Source organism: Pholcus phalangioides, unplaced genomic scaffold (assembly GCF_987345545.1).
Source record: "Pholcus phalangioides strain wild (caught in Gottingen) unplaced genomic scaffold, Ppha-v1.0 ptg000003l_1, whole genome shotgun sequence".
NCBI lineage: Eukaryota > Metazoa > Arthropoda > Arachnida > Araneae > Pholcidae > Pholcus > Pholcus phalangioides.
Window position 1 is genome coordinate 39,976,674 of NW_028301596.1, and position 25,661 is coordinate 40,002,334.

General features: G+C 36.9%; 1 protein-coding gene, 1 long non-coding RNA gene and 5 other non-coding genes across 8 annotated transcripts in view; 1 reads left to right on the forward strand and 6 right to left on the reverse strand.

Moving 5' to 3' along the window:
• LOC149088535 (uncharacterized) overlaps nt 1-11,647 on the reverse strand; it is a 27,140-nt gene extending 15,493 nt beyond the window's left edge. Inside the window, exon 1 of the long non-coding RNA XR_016194677.1 lies at nt 11,369-11,647. This is a non-coding gene — a long non-coding RNA (uncharacterized LOC149088535). The remainder of the gene's footprint in view (nt 1-11,368) is intronic.
• Nucleotides 5,342-25,661, forward strand: part of LOC149088538 (protein vein-like) — an 85,941-nt gene continuing 65,621 nt past the window's right edge. Inside the window, exon 1 of one of the 2 annotated variants that reach the window (XM_089248063.1) lies at nt 5,342-6,770. In XM_089248063.1, coding sequence (XP_089104189.1) covers nt 6,218-6,770 — 553 coding nt within the window. In that variant the 5' untranslated portion in view covers nt 5,342-6,217. The remainder of the gene's footprint in view (nt 6,771-25,661) is intronic. The other variant, XR_016194676.1, reaches the window with a different exon arrangement.
• TRNAL-UAA (transfer RNA leucine (anticodon UAA)) lies at nt 8,903-8,985 on the reverse strand. Its single transcript has one exon. It is a non-coding gene; the product is annotated as a tRNA-Leu (tRNA).
• On the reverse strand, nt 9,315-9,397 carry TRNAL-UAA (transfer RNA leucine (anticodon UAA)). Its single transcript has one exon. It is a non-coding gene; the product is annotated as a tRNA-Leu (tRNA).
• Nucleotides 9,911-9,993, reverse strand: TRNAL-UAA (transfer RNA leucine (anticodon UAA)). The gene has a single exon. It is a non-coding gene; the product is annotated as a tRNA-Leu (tRNA).
• On the reverse strand, nt 10,324-10,407 carry TRNAL-UAA (transfer RNA leucine (anticodon UAA)). Its single transcript has one exon. It is a non-coding gene; the product is annotated as a tRNA-Leu (tRNA).
• TRNAL-UAA (transfer RNA leucine (anticodon UAA)) lies at nt 10,913-10,995 on the reverse strand. The gene has a single exon. It is a non-coding gene; the product is annotated as a tRNA-Leu (tRNA).

The following is a 25,661-nucleotide window of genomic DNA, read 5'->3' on the forward strand; positions in this document are numbered from 1 at the left end:
AAGACATTTCTAATCCCCTAGATGAGTTTACATAGGAACAATGCAAAAACCTGGAATTCCTTTATAACGAAAATTCGTTGTAACGAAGCGATTTCTTCGGTATCTTGGAGTTCGTTATAACGGGATTCGACTGTATGTTTTAGGAATGAAAGCATATTTTTGCACTTTTCTCTTCAGTGCTTTAATATGCATTTTTTAAAAAATTTTTGTGTATATTTTTTTCTTTCCGTGCATATTTTTTATTTTTTGCAAATATTTTTCCTTTTTTCAGATCATATTACTACATTTTTTTTTCATTCTTTGCGCATATTTTCCATCTTTAGGAAAAATTCAGCATTTTTGAATGCACGTTTTTTATTTTATGCATATTTCGGCATTTCTAAATGCATAAATTGAAAATTTGTATCAATCTTTTCATTTTTTTTGGAATTTTTTACTGCCTATTTTTTCATTTTTAGCCCCATACTTAGGGTGACCATACGTCCCGTATTTCCCGGGACAGTCCCGATTTTTTTCCTTTTTCTAGCCGTCCCGACTTTTTGACAAATGTGTCCCGGTTTCTCCCGTTTTTTACATGACGCCTACTTGGAGTTTTATTCTTTATTGAAGTCAAAGATTGAAGAAAGTTTTGAACTTATAAATTATATTATGATAATTACAACTACAAATAACAACATTATTCTCCCAATATTTGGTTTGGTGAACGTTTTATTTTGTGGAATCCACAGCAATTAGCAGTAATGCTTCGTTTCCCGCCATTGCGATTTTTCCGTAATTTCAGCAATATTTGGCAACATTGTTCACTTTTGGCGTTGTTCTTAGCGATAATTGGCGATGTCCCGTATTTGGAATCCAAATGTCCCGTATTTCTTTCAAGGAAATATGGTCAGCCTACCCATACTAATTATTAGATTCATTTTTCACACATATTTTTGACTTCATGTGATATCTCGCCATTTTTAAATGCAGGATTCATCTTATTTTTAGTGCACGTTTGAGTTGCTTTTAGTGCATATTTCTATTTTTAGTGCATATCTCAGCATTCTTAGCTTATTATAATAAAATAACATTAAGAATAATATTTTTTCCTCCAAACTTCGAGGTGCGAATGCAAGCCGATCTGCCCATTAAAAAGTTCCGCCGCATAGAGCAACAGGCCTACAACGGTAAAATCATCAAACATTACACTTAACTCATAGTTCGAAAAATATGGGGTAGATGGCAGCACTATAACAAGCATTACACAGAAACCAGCTTCACACCACGGACACGCACATTCCAACATGTATCAATTCGTTAGAAGTTCCGCAGAGGAACATGGACGAGATACAGTCGAATTCCGTTGTAACGAACTCCAAGAAACCGGAGAAATCATTTCGTTATAAAAAAATTCTAGGTTTCTGCATTCCTCCTATGTAAGCATATCTGGGTTGATTACAAAAGCGTTCGTTAAAACGAGATTTTCGCTATAACGGTATTCGTTAAAACGGGACTCGAATGTACACGTCCGGTTTAGTAGTAGCTTTTTTTAGCACATTTCAGCTTTATTTAGTGCATATTTCAATTTTTAGTGCACATTTCAGCTTTTTTAGTGCACATTTCAGCTTTTTTAGTGCATATTTCAATTTTTTAGTGTATATTTCAGCTTTTTTGCACACATTACACAGAAACAAGCTTCACGTTAGCTTCACACCACGGACACGCACATTCCAACATGTATAAATTCGTAAGAAGTTCCGCAAAGGAACATGGACGAGATACATGTGTGGTTTAGTGGTAGCTTTTTTAGCATATTTCAGCTTTATTTAGTACGTATTTCAATTTTTAGTGCACATTTCAGCTTTATTTAGTGCATATTTCAATTTTCAGTGCACATTTCAGCTTTATTTAGTGCATATTTCAGCTTTATTTAGTGCATATTTCAGCTTTATTTAGTGCATATTTCAATTTTTAGTGCACATTTCAGCTTTATTTAGTGCATATTTCAATTTTTAGTACACATTTCAATTTTTAGTGCACATTTCAATTTTTAGTGCACATTTCAGCTTTATTTAGTGCATATTTCAATTTTTAGTGCACATTTCAGCTTTATTTAGTGCATATTTCAATTTTTAGTGCACATTTCAGCTTTATTTAGTGCATATTTCAATTTTTAGAGCACATATGACCTGATCTGAGCTCTATTAATAATATTTAAGAAAATGAAAGGAGAAAGGCGTTCATTTTTACAGCGTTATCTATTGGAAAAAATTATGAAATTGAAAAATTTGATGAACAAGTTTATCATTCTTCACAAAATCGATGAATAAGTTTCAAAATATATGAAAAAACATTTTTCTTTTTAATTAAAAACTTTTTGATTCAGATATTTCATATTATGAATTATTCATCCATTACAAAACTTTATTATGAATATTATTTGTTTTTATTATTTAAGTAATACACTAATATATACGTTCCTAAGATAAATCTGATTTGCAGGTAGAAATACTAGCTAGCATAAAGACTGCAGAGTCTAAGAGTGTTGTTGATCAGTAACTAACTGACAATTGTTAGGGTTTGTTTTCCTCGAAATTCATCTAGAGGTTTTTATTTCCCCCACCAAACTGAGTGATTGTTATTTGGCTCATGTTAAATTATGCTGTAATGGCCATGTTGACTCTGTGCAAGGAACTTACTGAAAGTATAATTGTCTTTTTTTTTCCTTTATGATATTAAATCTTTTTTTCTATTTTTTTTCTTACACACACACTTCACTACCCGCAAATTTTTACCCTTCACTGCTCAGGGCCGTCTTAAGAGTATCATGGGGCCCCCCGGGCCAAGTGGTTTTTCGGAGGCCCTACCTGGTAAATCCTTGAAAATTTCAACCGGAACTCATTTTTGCGAGGCCCCTCTTCTCTTGAGGCCCCCGGACCGTGCCCGGGTGGGTCCATGCGTTAAGACGGCACTGTCACAGCTGTTTACTGGCACTTCCTAAGCGTGGCAATGGAGTCTTCTTCAGTGCCACCTACAAACCGTGATATTGAGATTCAGAAGTAATACAAATTACGATTATTGAAACTCAATATATCGAAGGAGTAATCACACAGAACAAAACTCATTCAACGTTTATTAATACATTGATTTATATGTGCATTGTTAAATGTTATATGAATGTGTTACTGCCAATTTTTTTTTTTTTTCATATATCGTGAAGTGACCGGTGATACCTCGCGAAAGTCCGATAACAAAAGACATGATTCAGGATCATCGTCAAGTTAGCGTTATTTTTTCGTGATAATTATGTTAGTTATGGCAAACCCATCAAACCGCAGTAGCGATGCGGTGATCATTTTTTCCTCTTCAAAATTTGAAAGGAAAAACTATTTATGTTTATATATACCTATTTCTATATTGTTTTTTCTCTCGTCACATGGAGTTAATACAATACAGCTGCTATACATGGACAACATGTATAGTGCTATCACACGTTGGCGATTTAAAAAAAAAAATGGATTTGGCTCATCGAGCTAATCGAGCTTTGGCCAGGGAGCTCCGGCCACTTCGTAACCGAGCCGGTGAAAGTCCAAATCATTTCTGAAATTCGCGAAGTGTGTCCACCACCTCGGGCTTCGGCAATAACACATATATTTATTATATTATATTCATTATCACCGCGAGGTGGCACTAACATCACCTAACCACCACTGGGTAATTTTTATTTAGTTCGGTTTTTGCATTTACGAATGATAGGTTGCATTTCTCAGTAGTGTTGTGTCTTTTTTTTCATACACTATATTTATGACACACACTGGACATTTTTTTTTTCAATTTGGTGCTTGTTCTAATTATTGGTAGAAACTGCATCTGTTTCATTCGTCACTTCCGGAGTTTCTGTGTCAAAAGGCTCAGTTTATGATTAGGCAACCGCGGCACTGCCCCCAGGGCCCGGGATTGTTAAGACCGTACAGAAAATTTACAATTGTTTTGAATAATAATAGCCCTTTCAGACGGGGGGGGGGGCAAGAAATAATCTGCACCTGGGCGCCGAGAAGGTACTGGGACCCAGCTACAGCCCTGGCCTGGCCCAGACTTAAAAAAAAATCTGGTTTATCCATTTATCCAATCCTTACGCAATGCTCGTGCTGTCATCTATATTATAGTAATGGTACTAGGCCGAAGAAGTGCTCGGGATTTATAGCCGAGGCTGTAAAACTTTTTGCAGTGTTATCCCCCCTCCACCTTTTACTAATGAGAATCTCGTAGCAGAGCTCTAACCCCCCCCCCCCCACAGCCCTGCTTTACCTCCTGACGATAATCTGAAACAGATATTAAGCGGTCTGTAAATGTGGCGCGTGTCACTTCAGTGCTCTGGAATTGTGCCGCGGGTCACCTAAGGGATCCGTAATTATGCCACAGGTCAATCAAGTGATCCGTAAATATGTCACTTAAGTGATCTGGGAATGTGCCACAGGCCACTCGGATGATCATTTCCACAAATGATGTGGAACTGCGCTGCATGTCACTTGACTGATCTGTTGATATGAAGTGCGACACTTCATTGATTTGGGACAGCACCGTAGGTCACTTAAGTGACCTGGAAATATGCCACGGGTCACTTCACAATCTGTTAATTGTGCCGTGGGTCGGTCACTTACGCGCTCTGAAACTGTGCCGCGCGTTACTCAAGTGATGTGCAAAAGTGGAGCGGGTCACTTAAGTGATCTGTTCATGTGCTGCTTAGTTCATTATCGCAAAATTAGGTTTGAGACCTCGGGCCAGATCAGATGATTCTGAGGGCCACGTTTGGCCCACGGGTCACGGTTTCAGCATGCATGAAAATTTAGGCATTATATTAATTTGATATATTTTTATTTACTCCACGAGAAAGATAAAATCAAAATTCTTATCAAGACATTCTCGTTTAGAAAATTCTCTCTCGTCTCCCGAAGGGGACGTGACCCACACTTTGGGAACTACTGGTTCTGACAAATACAAATAATCAACCACAATTCTTATATCACTTATCTCTAAGCTTAAAGTTAAGAAGATGAAGTAAACGGAAAAATTCACGAAATTTCTGAAAAGCCTGAATCGATTCAATCTACAGATGATCCATGTTGCGAGAAAAAAAAAAAATCTATTATTAAATTTTATGTATCCACGTGATGTCTTCACGGATGTCTCGGGAACAGTTGAGACACTTATGGGAGAAGAGAATGATAAAAGAGAGAGAGAGAGAGATAAAAAGGGTTAAGAGAGAGTGAGATAGAGATAAATGGATCTCCTATTTGCCTCTAATACTTCGTTTGCCAACCCCAGACGTATAAACTTACCGCCTTTTAGTCCTGTTTCTTCTCTCTTGCGCTGAAATCTCTCCCATGTGGTGGGTTGGAAATGTGCATGAACTGCGCATGCTCCGTGGATGTTGCGTGTGCATTATGTGCCGGTTTCGGGATGATGGGAGTTTGGTGGCGCTGGTGATGGTCTTTCTACTTCGGGGGGCAAAGTTTTCTTCTGTGTGTGTGTGAATATCTCTCTCTTGTATTCTTTTTTTTATCTCTACTCTCTCTCTCTCTCTCTCACCAACATCATGTGATCTCACCCAATCCCAACGCCGGGAACGAGCCACGTCTTTTTACGGATTCCTTAGTCAGGTGTCACTTGCTTGTTTGAACGGGCGCTGGAAGCCTCGTGGTGGTTGGTAGCAGCGAGATCCAGGAAGGGATTTCTATCTCATCTCATCTCACCACACACACACACACGCAGACCATAGTTTGTTGAAGGCAATGGTATCGAGAAAGTATCGTAAGTGGCCAGAATTTTCCAGAGATACCATGATATTCGATGCTGGAAGATGGTGTGGAACCAGTCTCTGAAGTGTCTGGAATCGTCCGTTTGATGTCGATTAGTGGCCGAAGTGGAACTGAAGGAATTAGTCGTTTCCTTTGGTTTAAATATGAAATGTTCTGTCAGTTGTCCTCCGAAATCACCAGTGGACGTCCGAGCGGTGTGTTACCTCCTCCTCCTCAGTTATCCACCTTCCTGGATGAAGAACTGTCGCACGCGGTCATCGAGTTCCAGGGTACTTAGATCGGGTGTTTTAGTGTCCAGTTGTTGTCTGTTAGTATTCTGAGTCATATACAATATATCAAAGGATATTCTACCTCTAAACTCATCCCATGTGAGACGAGACTCGTAGGAAATCCACGGTCTTTGTTTGTATGAATTTGACATGCAGTTTTCTGCAATCGTCATAAAACTCTGGTATCTCCTGTTAGTGTCTCTGTGTCTAGTACTCTCATCTTCGGCTTCTTCTTCATCTTCTTCTTCCAGCTTGCTATGTCTCCGACCGAACAGCACCACGCATCCGGTTCGACGATATCTCGACGAAAGACAACCAAATATCGACTCGTTGCCGGTTCTGGCGGCTACGAAAGCCCACCTCTCGCCGGTGGTCTTCAGGGGAACTCTGTTGAGCGTGTTGGTGCAGAGGGATGGCACCGTACGGGCGGCTTTCGGCGTGGACCAGGCCTTGAAAGCGGACGACGTGTCCCTGCTTTCGGACGTTGTTGGACAGATGGATGTCGTGTATTTCCAGAGCCCTCGTTCCGGGGAAGAGTGCGTCTTCGACGTGAACGAGGACAACTTGAGGTTAGGTAATCAGTATGTGGTGTACGGACGTTTCCTCGATGAAACGCGTACGTCTGTTATCGCCACGGCATTCCCTATTGAATACGAAAGAAAGACTTTCAAGGCTATTAAGCGGGTGGTTTGCAGAGGCTGCGGTGAGTACTCTAATTATTATATATATATTTTCTGATAAACTATTTTTGTTTTCAGTATGAGCATATTCGGTGCAGAATGAATTATTTCTTGCTATTAAAATTTCATTCTAAGCAAACGTTTAACAGAACTCTTAGAAAATAAAATACAGGGCCATAATTACTCTGGGGCAACTGGAATCGGGTCTCATGGATTCAGTTTCCAGGCTCCGGACATGGCCCTCCCCACATTCTGGATCAGGGCCTGTTTGCTTAGATCTTTTGCAGGCTCCCCCCTCAACCATACTTTCACTGGCCTCTTGATGATGGAAAAAAAATTATGAGAATCGTTCCAGGCCCTGTCAGCCCCACCCTTGTTGGGGGGGGGGGGAGCCATGGCTCCGGATTGCTATCGTCAACAGTGATTCTCCGTGAAAAAAAATATTTTCCAGGAGATACACTAAAACAATGATTCCCAACGTGGGCGATGGAATGTTCCAAGGGGGCGGTAGAAGCTACGGGTATAACATAGGATCCTATGGGTTAGGTTGCGTTGGGGGGCGATGAAGGGGCGATGGGACAAAAAAGATTGGGAAACTATGCACTAAAACATCATTATTAGCAGGTCAGCGTTGTAAGAAATACTACTTGCTTCTTATCATTTTCAAACCCTGGTGCCACAAGTGTGTGAGGGTTGCTTTTTCTCAGTGTAGATTTCTTTTTCTTTTGACCTCGGCGAGTTTAACCCTTTCTTGAAGAATTGTGTGAGTTTTGAGTTAGAAATATGGTGTTATGAACTCTTGGAGCTTTCATAAGAGGGCAGCACTTGAAGTTGAATTTTCAGGGTTTTCTTTTTAAATGGCTTCCATGGGGAAGTTCCTCCGGGAAAAATGTGTGATTAATTAAATAAAATTTAGTAATAAAATTTTGGAAAAAATTGTATGTGAAGATGAATATACCCAGCATCGTCTTAACTGGAAGGATTTAACCAAAGTGGATTTTTTCTTCACTAAAAAAAAGAAAAATAAAACATTAAAAATTTGAAAAAAAATGAGTGATTTGCTGACATTTGAGTTTTTAATGTATTTTTAAAAATCAAAAACGCAAAAACGTTTTGAAAATTCAAAAAAAAAAAAAAATTCTTGGGTTATATTTCTGAACAATCTGGATTACTGTGAGCAGAAACGTAACGACTTTGGTAAAAAGGGGGTCCCCCTGATTTTCAACAGATCCCCGTAAAAAGATGTTATATGTAGAAATATTTATTACTCGAGAGTAATTTTGAGTTATTACCCTTAAAAATGTAACCCCCCCCCCATTGCAACATGAATGACGTATCCGAGTGCTATGCGTTGTTTGGGTAACCTATTTCCAATTGGAAGTATGCCTCTAGGACCAACGGTTCGCCAGTAAAATGCGGCAAGGGGGAATTAAGTAATCACCTTGTATAATCTGTGTGAAGAGTATGTTGTGATCGAAGCGGTAATTTTCAGTGCAAAATCATTCAGTGTGCCATCAGAGTGCCAGGGTCAAATTCGGGAAACAACAGGACTATAGAAAAGATATTTTCCCTAATGAACTTCAGGCGACCACCGATAGATGACGCCATTATTTCCAACCCGACTTATTAATGACAGTGAATTGCAATATATCGGTATGGCCAAAGTTGGAATTAGGTGAAAGAGTGGTGTAGAATGAGTAGCAGAAGTATTGAAAATACGCTAATTTCATATAAAAAATTGGCAATATGAATTTTTTTGCCAAAAATATTCACGACATAACATATCCAAACCAAAATCACATGCGCTTTAGAAAAAATAAAAGTAACCCGGAGGTTGATAGCCAACCGATTTTTTTGGTAGCTTTTTTCCCCGTGGGGAAGGGGGGTTGATACCCCATTTCACGTACGCCTTTGCCGATAAAAAGGGGTACAAACGTTGTCATAAAATTTGTTTGAGACGAGCAGAGCTGTTGCAAACGTCACTGCTACAAGCTGGAAAAAGTTCATTTTGCTTTTAAAATGTGTTTTTATGAAAAAATAATTGTTTTTAAGGTAAGGAATCTGAAAAAAATTGGTTAACACAAAAAATGGGAAAAATCATAATAAAAACTTCATTGCGTTAATAAGGGAGAGAGAGAAAAAAACTCACACGAATCGCAGTCGGTAGGATTCGAACCTACGCGGGGAGAACCCCAATGGATTTTAAGTCCATCGCCTTAACCACTCGGCCACGACCGCATTTGCAAAGCAATTGTGGCAACAACCGCAACAACTTGCTAATATATTTTTTATTTATTTTTTATAAATGCAACATGTCTTCCACCATGGGGGAGCCTGACAGGTAGTTAAACCATGAGGAAAGTAGTACTGAGAATCAGGCCCGTTGCAAACGTCACTGCTACAAGCTGGAAAAAGTTCATTTTGTTTTTAAAATGTGTTTTTATGAAAAAATAATTGTTTTTAAGGTAAGGAATCTGAAAAAATTGGTTAACACAAAAAATGGGAAAAATCATAATAAAAACTTCATTGCGTTAATAAGGGAGAGAGAGAAAAAAACTCACGCGAATCGCAGTCGGTAGGATTCGAACCTACGCGGGGAAAACCCCAATGGATTTTATGTCCATCGCCTTAACCACTCGGCCACGACTGCATTTGCAAACCAATTGTGGCAACAACCGCAACAACTTGCTAATATATTTTTTATTTATTTTTTATAAATGCAACATGTCTTCCACCATGGGGGAGCCTGACAGGTAGTTAAACCATGGGGAAAGTAGTACTGAGAATCAGGCCCGTTGCAAACGTCACTGCTTTCCATACAAGCTCCACTTTCCACGACTGCATATGCGAATGAGTTGTGGCAACAACTTGCTAATATCTGTTTTATTTTTTTTTTATAAATGCAACATGTCTTCCACCATGGGGGAGCCTGACAGGTAGTTAAACCATGAGGAAAGTAGTACTGAGAATCAGGCCCGTTGCAAACGTCACTGCTACAAGCTGGAAAAAGTTCATTTTGCCTTTAAAATGTGTTTTTATGAAAAAATAATTCTTTTTAAGGTAAGGAATCTGAAAAAAATTGGTTAACACAAAAAATGGGAAAAATCATAATAAAAACTTCATTGCGTTAATAAGGGAGAGAGAGAAAAAAACTCACGCGAATCGCAGTCGGTAGGATTCGAACCTACGCGGGGAAAACCCCAATGGATTTTAAGTCCATCGCCTTAACCACTCGGCCACGACCGCGTTTGCAAAGCAATTGTGGCAACAACCGCAACAACTTGCTAATATATTTTTTATTTATTTTTTATAAATGCAACATGTCTTCCACCATGGGGGAGCCTGACAGGTAGTTAAACCATGAGGAAAGTAGTACTGAGAATCAGGCCCGTTGCAAACGTCACTGCTACAAGCTGGAAAAAGTTCATTTTGCTTTTAAAATGTGTTTTTATGAAAAAATAATTGTTTTTAAGGTAAGGAATCTGAAAAAAATTGGTTAACACAAAAAATGGGAAAAATCATAATAAAAACTTCATTGCGTTAATAAGGGAGAGAGAAAAAAAAACTCACACGAATCGCAGTCGGTAGGATTCGAACCTACGCGGGGAGGATCCCCAATGGATTTTAAGTCCATCGCCTTAACCACTCGGCCACGACTGCATTTGTACAGCAGTTGTGGCAACAACCGCAACAACTTGCTAATAATTTTTTTTTTTTATAAACAACGTCTTTCACCATGGGGGAGCCTGACAGGTAGTTAAACCATGTGGGAAGTAGTACTGAGAATCAGGTCCGTTGCAAACGTCACTGCTTTCCATACAAGCTCCACTTTCCACGACTGCATATGCGAATGAGTTGTGGCAACAACTTGCTAATATCTGTTTTATTTTTTTTTTATAAATGCAACATGTCTTCCACCATGGGGGAGCCTGACAGGTAGTTAAACCATGAGGAAAGTAGTACTGAGAATCAGGCCCGTTGCAAACGTCACTGCTACAAGCTGGAAAAAGTTCATTTTGCCTTTAAAATGTGTTTTTATGAAAAAATAATTCTTTTTAAGGTAAGGAATCTGAAAAAAATTGGTTAACACAAAAAATGGGAAAAATCATAATAAAAATTTTATCGCGTTAATAAAAGACAGAGAGAGAAAAAAACTCACACGAATCGCAGTCGGTAGGATTCGAACGTACGCGGGGAGAACCCCAAAGGATTTTAAGTCCATCGCCTTAACCACTCGGCCACGACTGCATTTGCAAAAGAGTTGTGGCAACAACCACAACAACTTGCTAATAATTTTTTTTTTTATAAATGCAACATATCTTCCACCATGGGGGAGCCTGACAGGTAGTTAAACCATGGGGAAAGTAGTATTGAGAACCAGGCTCGTTGCAAACGTCGCTGCTACAAGCTGGGAAAAAAGTTCATTTTGGTTTAAAATGAACATGAATTGCTTTAAAATTTTTGCTTAAAAACATGTTTAAAATGTATTTTTATAAAAAAAATAATTTTTATAAGATAAGGAATCTGAAAAAAATTGGGTAACACAAAAATGGGAAAAATGATAATAAAAAATTCATTGCGTTTATAATATAAAGGAGAGAGAGAGAGAGAAAAAACTCACAGAATCGCAGTCGTTAGGTTTCGTGCCTACGAGGGGGAAGAACCCAATGGACGGTTTTGTGGGTTCATGGTCGGTGTCGGGTCCTCGCGATGCGGGTCCGTCATTATGACCTCTTAATCACCACAGCGGCGATCCAAAAATCAGTCAAGCAGATCTGGCTCTATGCTTCTGAAAGTATGTAAATATTCAAGCCGATAGTTCTTTAAGTATTCTAAATCTATAGCAACTAGAATAAGGCTATATCTTTTACCGTCACTTTATCTAAATCTAAAAATAAGAGGTGGCTCATTTTTGGTGATGATGAAGACTAAGGGAGCGGAATTTTTCGTAATCCTAAACATAGGAAATCGCCAATATTCGCCAAAACAATACCAAAGCCATGAAACATGAAAAATCGTCAATATGCAACCGAATCATATAAAATTGCCAAGTGGCAGGGAAATGACGTATTACTGCATATCGCGATAGTAATTAATAGAGAAAAAGTTAAACGTGAGAGATAAATATGTTAGATTAATTCAGCTGAACTTTTTGGTTTACAAGCATAATTCGTTCCGTGAATGCGGAGGAACATTCGCATATCAAATCAAACTTCTCCATCTTATATATAAATATGAAATTATGTATGTCGTATGCATGTTTGTTCTTTATACAAATATAAAATTTTAGACCGATCGTCTTCAAATTTTGCACATATTTCAAACAGGACCGGGATTCAACCGTAGGATACTTTAAAAGTTCGTCAGAGCAGGGCAAATGCCTGAAATGGACAAAAAAACTATCAGACAACAATGATTCCTGGGCCCCAACCAGTCACTTTCGGAATTTTTACTTCGGTTGTCGTGGTTCCCTAACAATGCGTTTCAGACATGCACATGCCTTTACAATGGTTTATCAATTCTTTGATGCTGCCAGTATTATACTTGATTTTCCTTTATAATGGTTTGTCACTTTTTGCCGCTGTGGTGGTCGAGTGGTTATAGTGCCGGACTCGTGATGCGAGGATCCGGGTTCGAACCCCACAGTGGTGGCCGGCTGAAGTTGGTTTTCTGTGGTTCCCAACTTCAAGGCGCAAATGCGAGCCGATCTCCCCTTTAAAAAGTCTCGCCACAGAGAGCAACAGTCCTACAACGATAAATCATTCAACCATAACACTTCACTCATAGTTAGAAAAACTGGGGGCAGATGACAGCACTACACATAACAAGCATTACACAGAAACAAACTTTATAGTCAGGTTGCACTACACGTACACGCACATTCCCGCATGTACCGATTCGTTGGGGGTTCGTTGGGGGGTTCCGCGGGGGGGGGGGGGGTGCATGTGTGGTGTAGCAGTAGTAGGTAGGGCCTCCAAAAAAAAAAAAAAAAAAATGGCTCGGGGATCCATGATGTTCTTAAGTCAGTCACCTCGTTGGGCAATTTGCCTGTTGTGGCGTTGTATTTGTATTGTATTGTATTGTATTTTTTAATCCCGCCCGGCAATTGAAGAAAACCCGGGCAGCGCCGGGTATTTTTGTTAGTAGTAAATAATGCAAACTCAAATACTTCGTTTCACACACAGCCGTTTCTCTCTCTCTCTCTCAAGGAAATGTGCAGTATGATCTATTTTGAATTATGTATTCTATTTTTGCTTATTTTAATATCAAAGGCTCGATTATTTTCGTAATTACATAGAAGAGGGGAGTATTTTTAGTATCTCACTATTGATTCCGCATGCGCAAGAAATATGAATTTTATTCTTTCGTAATTTTATTGCCAAATATATAGTGCAATTTATATGAAAATTCCAGCTGAATGAGACGTAAAAATTCTGAAAGATCATTTGATCATTTTTGTCGCACCACGGCCATTTTCTGCACACGAGGGCTAATTAGACCGGGACCTACAATTTATTGCCGATTCCGAATGGCATGCTTCTTTTATACTTATCGAGAGATTGGTGCGCTAACCCCTCGATAGGGGACTCCCTGCGGTAGCAATTTTTCCTGCGGTCATGTCACCGTTTCTGTTGTACCCCTGTGTCAGGAAAGTTTTTTGACAAGAACGAACCAGGTATCGAACTCGGGACACCTCTAAACATCTTTTGGTAGTTTAGGCGAGTATCTTATCGACCTGGGCTACCGCGCCCAAATTCAGAAAGATATACGCGATAATGTGAGCTGTTAATTCGAAACTTGTTGAAAGTAACTGAATAATAAAGAATTTTCCACAAATATATATATATTGGTACACGAGTTTTTTCTGTATTTCCTTTCTGACTTCAGTTTGTTTATTTTGATATCATACACGCGTGTTATGCTAAAACACTTCTCTTACAGAGCATCAGATACGCGTCTTCGCTCCTTCGCATAATGTTGTGGGTTTATTCTCGAAATAAATAACAGAAAAAGATCATATACCAATTTGTAGAAAATCCCTTATCATTCAGTTACTTTTAACAAGTTTCGAAATTACATCTCACTATTTTGCGTATATCTTTCTGAATTTTCATAACATTCAGCTGGAACTTTCATATAAGTTTCACTATATAACTGGCAATCAAATCATTAAAAAAAAAAATATTTCTTCGCATGAGTAATTTATGATAATTTACTAAAAATACTCATCTCATTAAATAACAGTTTATTACATTTTAAATTTCTATACAGCAGCATGCCTCATCTATAGTGCCATGATTTCTGTAAATCTCTTGAGAATTGGTTGGAAACTCGGCGTGTGTTATAGGCAGAAATCACGCGGTGCAAATTGGAATTTTTATAGAAAACATTTATGTCTTCGTGAATATACGTGGTTATTCCTCCGAAATACACAAAAGTATTGCACAAAGTTCGTAAAATATTTTTTTGAAGTTACAAGTCATTTGCAGGTTTTCCTGATACACTTTATGATATAGGTTGATTGAAAACTTTTTTTCTTATTTAATTTTTTGTCAGTCCCCTAAATGCACTCGTGACTAAATTTTCACTGTAGATACTGAGTATCAATATAAGGTATATATGACCGAAATATTTCAGAATGATTCACCCAGTATTTTTTTAGAAACTCGAGAAAATGTCTAAACTGCAAAAAGGACACAGACTTTTTGAAACATAGTGTATGTTGTCAGAGTTGTGCTTGCTTCGTGTTCTGCTGGTGCTGTCATTTGCCTTCCGTATTTTGAAATGAAGATGGTAAATGTTTGAATTTTGATGTTATGCAAGTACCATGTTGAAGGTCTGTGTGCTATACTCTTTGGAGAAACGTTTTCGGAATGGGGGAATCGGCTAGCATTCGCACCTCGAAATTAGATAATCTTAGAAAGCTAACTTCCAACTAACCGAAAATCACTAGTAGGCAGACCTATACTTTGAATAAGTGAGGGTAATAAAAAAAAAATTGCATCTAAACATGCAACGTAGGACGGGGACTGAATGAGGAGTCACATGTTTGAGTGCTTTTGGTTCAGAGAGAGTCAATATGGTATTTACTACTGCAATTGCAAATTCTTTTTTAACCCTTCAAGCGGCACTGGCGAGATATCGCCTTAAAGTAGATGTCTTCAACCTTTGTCTTGTCGCGAGCACCTGCCTGTACCCGACTTCAAAAGAAGAGCACCTTTACGACAAGTTTGACATACGAATTCATGCAATCAGAATAATTTCAATCCTTGAATGAGATTGCAAAGTTGATCAAGCGCTCGCGAGCACGAAATGGAACACCAGCATCGAGCGCTCTGGGTGCTTCAGGGAGCACTGGGGGTGTTCGCGAGCAACGGGTTGAAGATGTCTACCTTAAAGGCTTTCCTAATGCCTTCCTAAAGACCCCTTATTTTAGCATTGGCAAGTCAAGATATTTTGTGAAGTTGATTTCTCAATGGCACACTTTTCCCTATACCCTCAGTTTCATCTGCTGAAAATCGTTGGAAACCCTACCCAATTTAAAACGATATAACAAAAGCGGGGGGGGGGGGGTTTAGTGATTTCTGCTGTGTCGCTCAAAGAGTTAAAAGCAAAACATTAGCCAACTTGAGAAACTCCCTTTGGCCTATCGTTTTAGCTAGAAGCTTCACGGGTGACACTACATCAGTTGAAATGGATAGAACCCGATTTGGACTCGCCGTTGTTTATTCTTAAACGACGCTATTGGCCTCATTAAAATGTCCAATATGTAACATTGAAGACAACCTCTGGAATTCTGCGTCTGCACTACAATCAAGGCTTCAAGAAAAGTTCGGCCACCTACACTTGATGGCTGATATATCCCCCCAAGACAGCCTGTCTTCCCTGGAGAGTGAAAATTCATTCTGTCATTGGCAATCTATCTTTGGTATAAACTTAGGTCTCTTTCTTTTCTTACGTCAGTAAGTGAACGAGAAGTTTTTCATCCAGAGTTACTCTTCTCAGACCACCATATCTTAGACAGGACTAAGACTCGTCATTTCAACCGTTTCCAGGGAGGGGGGGGGGAAGCAAACAACACATATACTCTATATATTTCACCTTGTTTATTCATTTCTATTGTATTTTTTAAAGCCAGGGGGGGGGGCGATTGTTTATGCCCCCGCAAATGACAGGCCTGACAAGACTGCAATCTAACTTGTGAGAATTAGAATTATAGGAAATTAAAACGGAATCTAACTCGATGTTAGGATAGCTCAACATGGCACGAATAGTGAGTAATCTTTTTTTGGGTCGTGGAGAAGAGAGAGAGAAATTGCTCCTCCTCACGCGTTATTCTCACATTCAAGGATCTACCGCATACTTCACACAAATAACAACCAGAAATTTGAAATTTCCTTAATTTGTTTTTCTTTCAGGCAACACTAAAAAAGCTCTTGACGAGTATTTGTTGTTGTTATCTCACAGCACGCGTACGCATTCTCTTCTATTTAACCTCGTCTCAGACAGAAAGCAACCCCGGGTGCCGTTGTTGTTGTTGTTGTAGTTTTTTTTTTTATATCATTCATTCAACTATTATACCATTATATTTAAAATTTTTTTTTTAGTCTTCTCTACTGTGGTAGATTTGTTTCTTTTTTTGTGGGTATACATACATACACATTCGTTCTCCTCTATTTTATGTTTTTTAGCGAGTATTCTTACAGAGAGAATGTCCCGTCCCATCCTTTTTGAACTGTAGCTTTGTTTCCACGCAATTCACTGAAAGCATCCACCGAATCCCTGGATCATGTCCAAGACTCTTCCAGATTTCATCAGTCTTATCCGCGCGTCTCTTTCTCTCTCTGTCTCTCAGACTTTTCGCTAAGTTTCGGAAGTGGCTCATTTAGTTTTGGGTGGGGAAAAATGGTTCGGTGACAGAAGCATTGACATGTCTGTGGTAATGAACTTTGAACTCGGTTCTGATTAATTCCCATTTGTGCATTGACAAAGGCAAACCTCAAAAAATGTGTACTGCCTTTGTCTATATGTTTTTTTCTCCTTCAATATAAGTATTCTACATCTCTTCCCCGTTCATCGTCTCAGTGTGGTATTCTGTTGTTGTTGATATTTTTTTTTTCTTCCTATTCCTCATCTATCACAGAGATCTGAAAATGGCGATATAAGATGGCATGGAAAAGGAAAAACCTTTTCCGGTTCACTTAAGAATCATCTTTCCATTCTTCAAATGGATTTTGGCTCGAGTCCCAGTAACTAAGATTCAGAATCTAAGATGTGTGTTGCATGATAAATCTTATGGTAAATGATCCACAATATCCGCGTATTCACGTGATGCGGAAAAACGATAAAAGGGATGGAACGGTGATAACGATCCTTAATCTTTTATGGATATCCACGTTGGGTTAGGGACAACTTTGAAAGCCATTCGAAAAATTCTGAATGCAATCCAACTGAAATAGAATCTTCAGGGGCCATTTGATGACTTTTCGTCTCGGCGGCTGGACTGGCAATTTTGTAACGTGGCCCTCATTCTCAAAAATGGTAGCGAAGAAGCCGGCTCGTCTCTCGAAGTTCCCTCCCAAACATTCTGGAAATTATCATTAAACGGTGGCTGGTGAAGTGGGCCGCGGATAACAATGCGTTGTCGAATAATCAGCATTAGTCTTGGGAAAGGAACGTCGTGTGAAAGCAGCTTTCTTTATTTCTTCGATCATGTTACAAACCATTGGATCAGGGGATCTTCAACTTTTCAGACGCTGCGGGCCTACATAAAATTTCTATGAAGCCCGAGGGCTAACAAGTTGTACTGTGGTATCTAGATTCACTCAGTGACGTCTTAACGCGTGGGTCCTATTGAGTCCAAGATCCGAGTCAGAAAGAAGCCTTATATTATTGGAAAATTTTGTTCAGTCGGAGGGAGTTCTTTTTTTTCATTAAATATGAATTTTCACTAATTCTAAAATTATTTTCCCATTGAATACGAATTTCATTAATTCTGTAATTACTTTATTTTTTCATTAAATATGAAAATTTTCATCAATTCTGAAAATATTTTTTTAAATAATAATAATAATAATATAGCGGTAACTGGATTAGCCTTTCCATCGGCGGACCAATGCAAAAATCCTTCGAGGGCCACATGTTGTTCACTGCTTATGCGGTGAAGACGCTTGCATTAGGTAATGGCTAAAACGTGGAAGTTGTCTACCTGGATTTTCAGAAAGTATTCGATATCGTTCATCATGGAGAACTTTTGAAGCGTTTATATGAAATAAACGATTTGAGGAACCTCGTTGGATGAATTGAATGGATTCGCTGCTGCAGGATAAGTCGCAGTAGCCATATTGAGTGAGGAATTTTCTGATTAGATGGACGTCAGAAATAAAGTCCTTGAAGAGCAAGTGGACTTCCGATAATATTTTAAATGTTTATCGATAAACTAATATTACGATATTGATGGGATTTTCAGCAAATTTGAAAAGGACATGATTTTAATGGATGTTGTCAGGAACAAAAGTGACGGGGAGTCACTCCAGACCAGCATCAATGCGTGAGCATTGAAACATTGGAACAGAGCATGGCTTTCGGCACTAACAAGTACATGATTGCTGATTTCGGCTATAATCAGAAATTTTTAATAATGAGTTGAATTCTCCAAAAGTATTTCGGATTCCAGATTTAGGAATTCTCATTTATAAGTTACTGAAGTTTTCAAAAAATTTCTTTTGCTTTGTGTGTGTTGGATGTTGAAAAAGGTATGTAACGCTGGGTTTCATATTTGAAGAGGTCTCTTCACTTTCCTCAAAAGTCATCCTTCTGCTTTCACTGGTGTAGAATATGTATTTATACATTGAGGATTTTTAAGTGCATAATCTCTGGTTTTGGTTATAACCAGCAATTTTATATTGATGAGTAGGATAGCAAAACTATTTCAGATTACATATTTACAAATTCTGGTTGGTAAGTGTCATGCCTACAGAAATATATGAACTTCATTGAACGGCTGTTAAGGTACTGGTTATGTACAACTTGAGCTGTATAGAATCAATTGATTCTCTGAATATATTTTCACATTGGAAGAACTATGTATCAGAGTGGCGGAAGATACGAGGGGAAATTTTATTGCCTTGAAAGAGAAATGGAGAGATACGGCATATGTGTATCAATCTCACGCATAGACAAGGAGACACTAATATCGATCGGTTAGGTCCCGTTCTAGGGCGTGGTGTCGCATTTTTCTAACAGGGTTTTGAAAGCATGTAACAGCATACGTTTTCTGTAGACGTGAGTTCTATTGTCACTGTAGATATGTTGAAGAAGCAATATGATATTCATGGTGGAAACAAATCGGAAAGTTATCCATTCTTAGATTTAGAAAGTTATCCATTTTAATAATACATAATTATTATCCTATGTGATTGTTGATGATTACGTTCCAATTTGCAGTCGGATCCAGGATAGATAAATTAGATAATTCGAATTTGTCCAGTGACTTTGGACTGATAACTATTTTAGTTGTCAGTCCAAAGTCACTGGACAAATTCGAATTATCTAATTTATCTATCCTGGATCTGACTGCAAATTAAATTCGAATTATCTAATTTATCTATCCTGGATCTGACTGCAAATTGTAGAACGTAATCATCAACAATCACATAGGATAATAATTATGTATTATTAAAATTTTACAACCAGTATGAAACTGTTTCCAAATTTTAATAATTCATGATTAAAATATATAAATTAATTGATCTACTACTACTACTACTACATTATTCCATTGTTCTGGAATCAGCATCACTGCAGAATTTCTTGACCATGTTCAAAGCTTAATTTACGGAAACAATTCATGATCATCAGTTATGAAACTGTTTCCCTAATTTTGCTTATCATTCTTATGCTATCAAGGAAATGTACTTTCATTTATGTATTACAAAAATATGAACTTTCCATACTCTTAATGACGACAAAAAAAATTCAGATTTTGAATGTTGAACCTTGATCTATAAGTTGAAAAGCATAATCGATATTAAGTGAAAAATATTCTCGATGCACTTCAGATGAATAATGCCAAAATGGGCATAAAATTGTCAAAAAGAAAGAGTAGAAAAAAAATTTCAAATTTCTATTAGTCTTTAAAAATTTGTTGTTGAACAACTTGATCGAGAAAAGCAAAGTCTTTCTTATAGAATTTTTCCAAACTAAATTCGCTTCATACAAAAATGATGATTTCATTCCTCACGAATCCTAACATTAAACTAGATGGAAAAATATTTCGAGTTAAATAAGAAATTTTAACATTAAATTAGATAGTAAACTCTAGAGTAGTTCGTAAAAGTTCGGATTATCCAAAATTCGAATCAACCAAATTCTACTGTATTTCATTTTCGCTAAATTTCAGTTAGTAGGCATAAATGACACTAATATTTACTATGGGTATTTTGTCATTCCAGTCCCCTTGTTGGATGATTTATGGCTTTAATGTCTGTAACAACAATTTTTATTTTTCAGTACTTGATAGCAAGCATTAACTGTGTTTTACTTGCTCACGGAAAGTCAATTCGAATGTCTGTGAAGCTCACTGACCTATTTGCGGTCTGTTGATGCAGACATAGGATTAAAAGCCTTTTTTTTTGTTTCTTTGCCTTCATGATATAATCATTAAGCCCTTTTAGTCCTTTTTTTGTTTTTCAATTTTAAATATTTCTTTTCCGTTTGCGGTTTTTTCTTAGTTAGCGGATTACGAGACTAGAACTCGGAAAGAAAATGTTCTCTCTTCCAACTCCCACGCCTCAACTTTAGTAGAACTTTTCTCTCTTCACTGTCTTTATTTTTCCCGTCGTTCCTGCGATTTCTCACTTTTATGTCAAGAGCTGACGGATTTTTTTCTCTTATTATTATTTCTGAATTTATTCTTTTTTCTACTTTTCCTCTAGGAAAAAACACTACGGAAATACTTTTACGCACCCGGAAGTTAGTACAACCTAGAAAAATTGTTTGTTCTCGGTTTTTTAGTATCGCGTCAGACAAAGCAATTAGAAAAATCGTAAAATTAGTAAACTGCTAATTGAAACAAGTTTATTTTATGTGCTTATATGTATTTAAACTAATTTTTGTTGGATACCAAGTCAGAGAAAATTTCTTTTGTAAGTTCTGGAAAATTAAAATTTTTGAACCCATATGATGTGTTTAAGGTTTTGATTTACCAGAAGAACTAATCGGCAATGCTCATTATGTAAGCATTTGATCGAGCATATTTAGTTTGAAGTAAATTATTTTAAATAACACTTCAAAACATAGTGGATTTTTTGAAGTCTTGAAGAATTCTACTATTTTCTAGTCTTTTTTGAATTCTACTATTTTCTAGTCTTTTTTAAATTCTACTATTTTCTTGTCTTTTTTTTGAATTCTACTATTTTCTAGTCTTTTTTGAATTCTACTATTTTCTAGTCTTTTTTGAATTCTACTATTTTCTAGTCTTTTTTGAATTCTAGTATTTTCTAGTCTTTTTTTGAATTCTACTATTTTCTAGTTTTTTTTGAATTTACTATTTTCTAGTCTTTTTTGAATTCTACTATTTTCTAGTCTTTTTTGAATTCTACTATTTTCTAGTCTTTTTGAATTCTACTATTTTCTAGTCTTTTTTGAATTCTACTATTTTCTAGTCTTTTTTGAATTCTACTATTTTCTAGTCTTTTTTGAATTCTACTATTTTCTAGTCTTTTTTGAATTCTACTATTTTCTAGTCTTTTTGAATTCTACTATTTTATAGTCTTTTTTGAATTCTACTATTTTCTAGTCTTTTTTGAATTCTACTATTTTCTAGTCTTTTTTGAATTCTACTATTTCCTAGTCTTTTCTGAATTCTACTATTTTCTAGTCTTTTTTGAATTCTACTATTGACATTTTTGTATTTTCCTTTTTTTTCATTTTTTAAAAATTTTTTGTTAGTAATGCTTTGCTATTATAAAATATGTTTATTAAACTTTTTACTAGATTTTTAAGAATTTTCTTTCAACATTTCAATATTTTCTGATAGTGATAAATTTCTTAACAATGGCTCAAAAACAGGGCCGTAACTGGAAGGAGGAAATTGCCCGGGCGGCAAAATTTAGGGTGCGGCAGTTTTAAGTGAGAACAAAGAACACCATTACAAAAGTATAGAATTTTAAAGCTGTGGGGGCTGCAAAATAATGTTTGCCCCGGGCGGCAAAAATCCGAGTTACGGCCCTGCTCAAAAATTGCACCGACAATAACTTTCCAATTGATGGTTGAAATTGCAATTAACAATGGCATTTCTTAATGACGATTCCGTATGACAATTTTCAAAATTAAGGGTGTAAATATCGGTGAGATTTTTAAATAATGGTTATAAGTAAGGCTGGTCCGATTAATCGATTACAGGCCGGTTAATCGATCAATTGTTAATAGCAGTTAGAAATTTTAGTTGAGTTAATCGAGTCAATCGCGATTCGATTAAAATCAGCTTAAACGTTTGAAATTTAACTTGATGTGACTTGTGATGTCTTAAATTATGTACCTATGTATAGTATTTTGGATAAGTGGCCATATATAAAAATATTTGAATCAATATTTTGGCACGGGGAAATGCAATTAGATTCAGCGAAATATGGTGACGGTTTCAAATTGAGTTAAAAGACTAAAATTTATTGTCTCCACCATGAACAGTAGTTTTTCTATTCTTGGCAGGGCTCTTATCCTCACACGTACCATTTGCATAAGGATGGGGGGGGGGGGGGAGTTCCTATGTAGTAAAACAAGCAACAGTATAATCGAAAGTAATTTCGAAATCAGTGACTGATCTAAAATTACCGATTTTTTGAAAAAAACGACAAAAGATCCAAGGGAAGAAACTTCAGAATTTAACAAAATACGTATGTTAAGCATTTTGAATTACCTATTCCTATATTTGTTTACATCTGACGAATAGGAGCATGGAATGAATAAAAAATATTTTCGTCGGTAATATTATATAGTGTTACGACGAAAAATTCGATTAATCGATTAAAAAAAATTTCCATTGACCAGTTAAAAATTTTAATCGATTTCCAATCCTAGTATAAGTAACAATGTGATTTTTGAACAATGACTCCCCAAAAAAATATGAACTTTCGACTAGCAAGGACGTTTCGAAAAAATTACAGTAAGAGTTGAATTTTTTAACCGTGTTATATGAGACATTTGGTTTCTTAACAATAATTCCAAGTATCAAACAACAACAACTACTACTATCCTATCAATGACTGAAAAGAAGAGACTCCACAACAATAGCACTCAATAAAGCTAATCTAGGAAAAGATTTCTTAACAATCAGTTGAACGCGAAACACGGTTTTCCCTCCAATTTTTTTAGTACAATGACTCTTCTGAAGCTCTCTTAGTTTGACACCCAATTCAGCATTTTGAGAAACAATTATGGTGCTCTAAACTGTTTAAAAGAATGGTTTAGTTTATCAGAAATATATATTGATTTAATAAGGGGGGGGGGAAAGTTCTATATTCTGGTATTGATTTAAAAATATCTGAAATTTTTGATTTAATGGAGATGTAACGAGAAAAAATTCAAATTTATTGGAAAAATTTAAACGCATTTATTACTCAATAAAAAATTTCCTAGTTATACCGAATGAATATTTCCAAAGAAAGAAAATTGAATTCACCTCGTAATATTGAGAAAATACCAATTAGCATGAATAAATAGCAATATAAATCATATTGAAGAAATTATGTACCAACGTGAAAGTTCTGCTGAAATATACAAGGTGAATTTGAAAAACTTCATAAATGTGAAAATTTAGACATGATAAATGACATGATAATACAGACGTTTGATAAAGCCAAACGTCTGTAAAATTTCACCATATTCAGAAATTCTCCAATGGGTTTTAACCTTTCACTGTTAAAAAAAATATTCCAAAAAAAAAAAGTGATGTAAAGTATACGGTGTCGTACAAATTCGTAAATAATTTGAAAACGTATAAAAATTGAAGCAATTGACATACTTGAATGCAGTTTGCGCTGTTCCTGTGAATTTTTTTTTTTCTTGCTACAAAAATAATTCGTTCAAGTTCTTCTCATTAAAAGGTGCAGCACAAAAGCAAATGACTGAAAATATGCAAATCACAGCCGTCCTACAAAACGCCGGTTACACGATTTACAGTTTCATTTCTGAATTTCCTGTTACTGGCGCTTGAATAAGGTTTTCATTGCGATGTTGACATTGGTGGACGAAGTGGTGAAGTTGTTTTACAGCAGCCATGAACTGCTGCGTGAAGCTTTACGGACGTTTCGCACACAAACGATCTTTAAGGAAGGTTCAGGTTCAACCACTTCTGCGATTTTCGTGAAGCGATTTCTATAGACAAAATTTGAACTATAGTTTTTTTTCCTGCACCGAAAAAAATCCTCCCGTCGTGAAAATAACTGTTTCTTAAACCGCATTCAAACACATACCAATTCCTTCAATTTTTATTAATTTTTTAACTATTTACAATATTGTGGGACACCTTGTGGATGTAAAAATACAGAAACCCAAAGCACGAAAGCAGTTTCATCAAAAAACAAAAAAAAATTGGGGAAAAATATAATACAGTGTCTATACAAATAACGGATGTCTGTATGGATACCTTCTTAAAATATTTCAGCATTTCCTACGTAGAAAAAATAATTAATTTACGTGAAATTATATATTTTTATATACGTTCTAACGAAGGAAAATCTCTATCTCCTCCGTGGCTTAGTGGTCAGAGCACTCGCTCGGCATTCGAGGGACCCGGGTTCGACCAGCACCTCCTAGAGATAAGAAGGACTCTGCACTGTTTGCCATAAACGTCATTCAGACTACGTATCAAGTTTGTCACATTTTGAAACACAGCATCCTATTTCGTTTCTTCTTAATTTGGCGTAGAATCTTCCTGATTGACTCACAAATACCACATAGTGATTGGATGTGGGACATAGAAATCGCCAATTCTGAGCCCGATCATTTCTCTTCCCCGCAACGATGATACTGGCACGAGCAGGGAATTTTTTTTCCCCTGAATTTTCCAAGGGAAAATGGACTGCTTACTGACGTCACAAGCTGACTGCGGAGGTCTCCTATCTCTTGGAGGTGCTGGTTCGACTCCCGGTAGAGGCAGAGATGAGTTCCTTAAAAAATCAACATCTCAAATAATATCTTCACAACATCCAGTTTTCTGTATATCTTGCAAATAATTAATTGTTGATTTTAAAAATTCACGGCATCTTTGAAAAATGAACATTTTTATGCTGTAAGTCATTGCTTGATGCTAGTATGCTGCCACCTGCCATCGATTTTTCTAACTATGAGTGAGGTGTAATGATTGAATAATCATATCGTTGTAGGTCGGTTGTTCTCTGTGGGCGAGACTTTTAACGGGGATATCGGCCCGCAATTCGCTCCTCCAAGTTGGGAACCCCATTGTTTGGTAACAAATGTCGCACAGAGATGATATCAGACTAACTGTGATATTTTTTTTTTATCATAGAGCCATATTCCATTGACGGGAATCCCACCAGATGTTTTCATGCTAAAAGACCTAGATCAGTTCGTTTTCGACCTTGTTGTTGTTTTCGTTGGTCTCATTTCCTATTCGACAATATCTATCTTTCGTGCACACGTGAGTCAATTTCCAAAAAATAAATAAACGAATGAATGAAAAGAAAATCCTATTTCTTTAAAGGATTCAACGGTTTTGAAAGAGCGGGAGAATCAAAATATTGCCGTCTTTTAAAACAAGAACTAGGACTTTCTAAGATCACCCTCTCGTAGAATAAATGCTCCCATTTTATTCTTTCCTGCTGCCAGCTTTCCTTCCTGGTAGCAAGCAATTGGAGGATAAGTTTTTATTTTAAATCTTCTCTTCAAAGCGT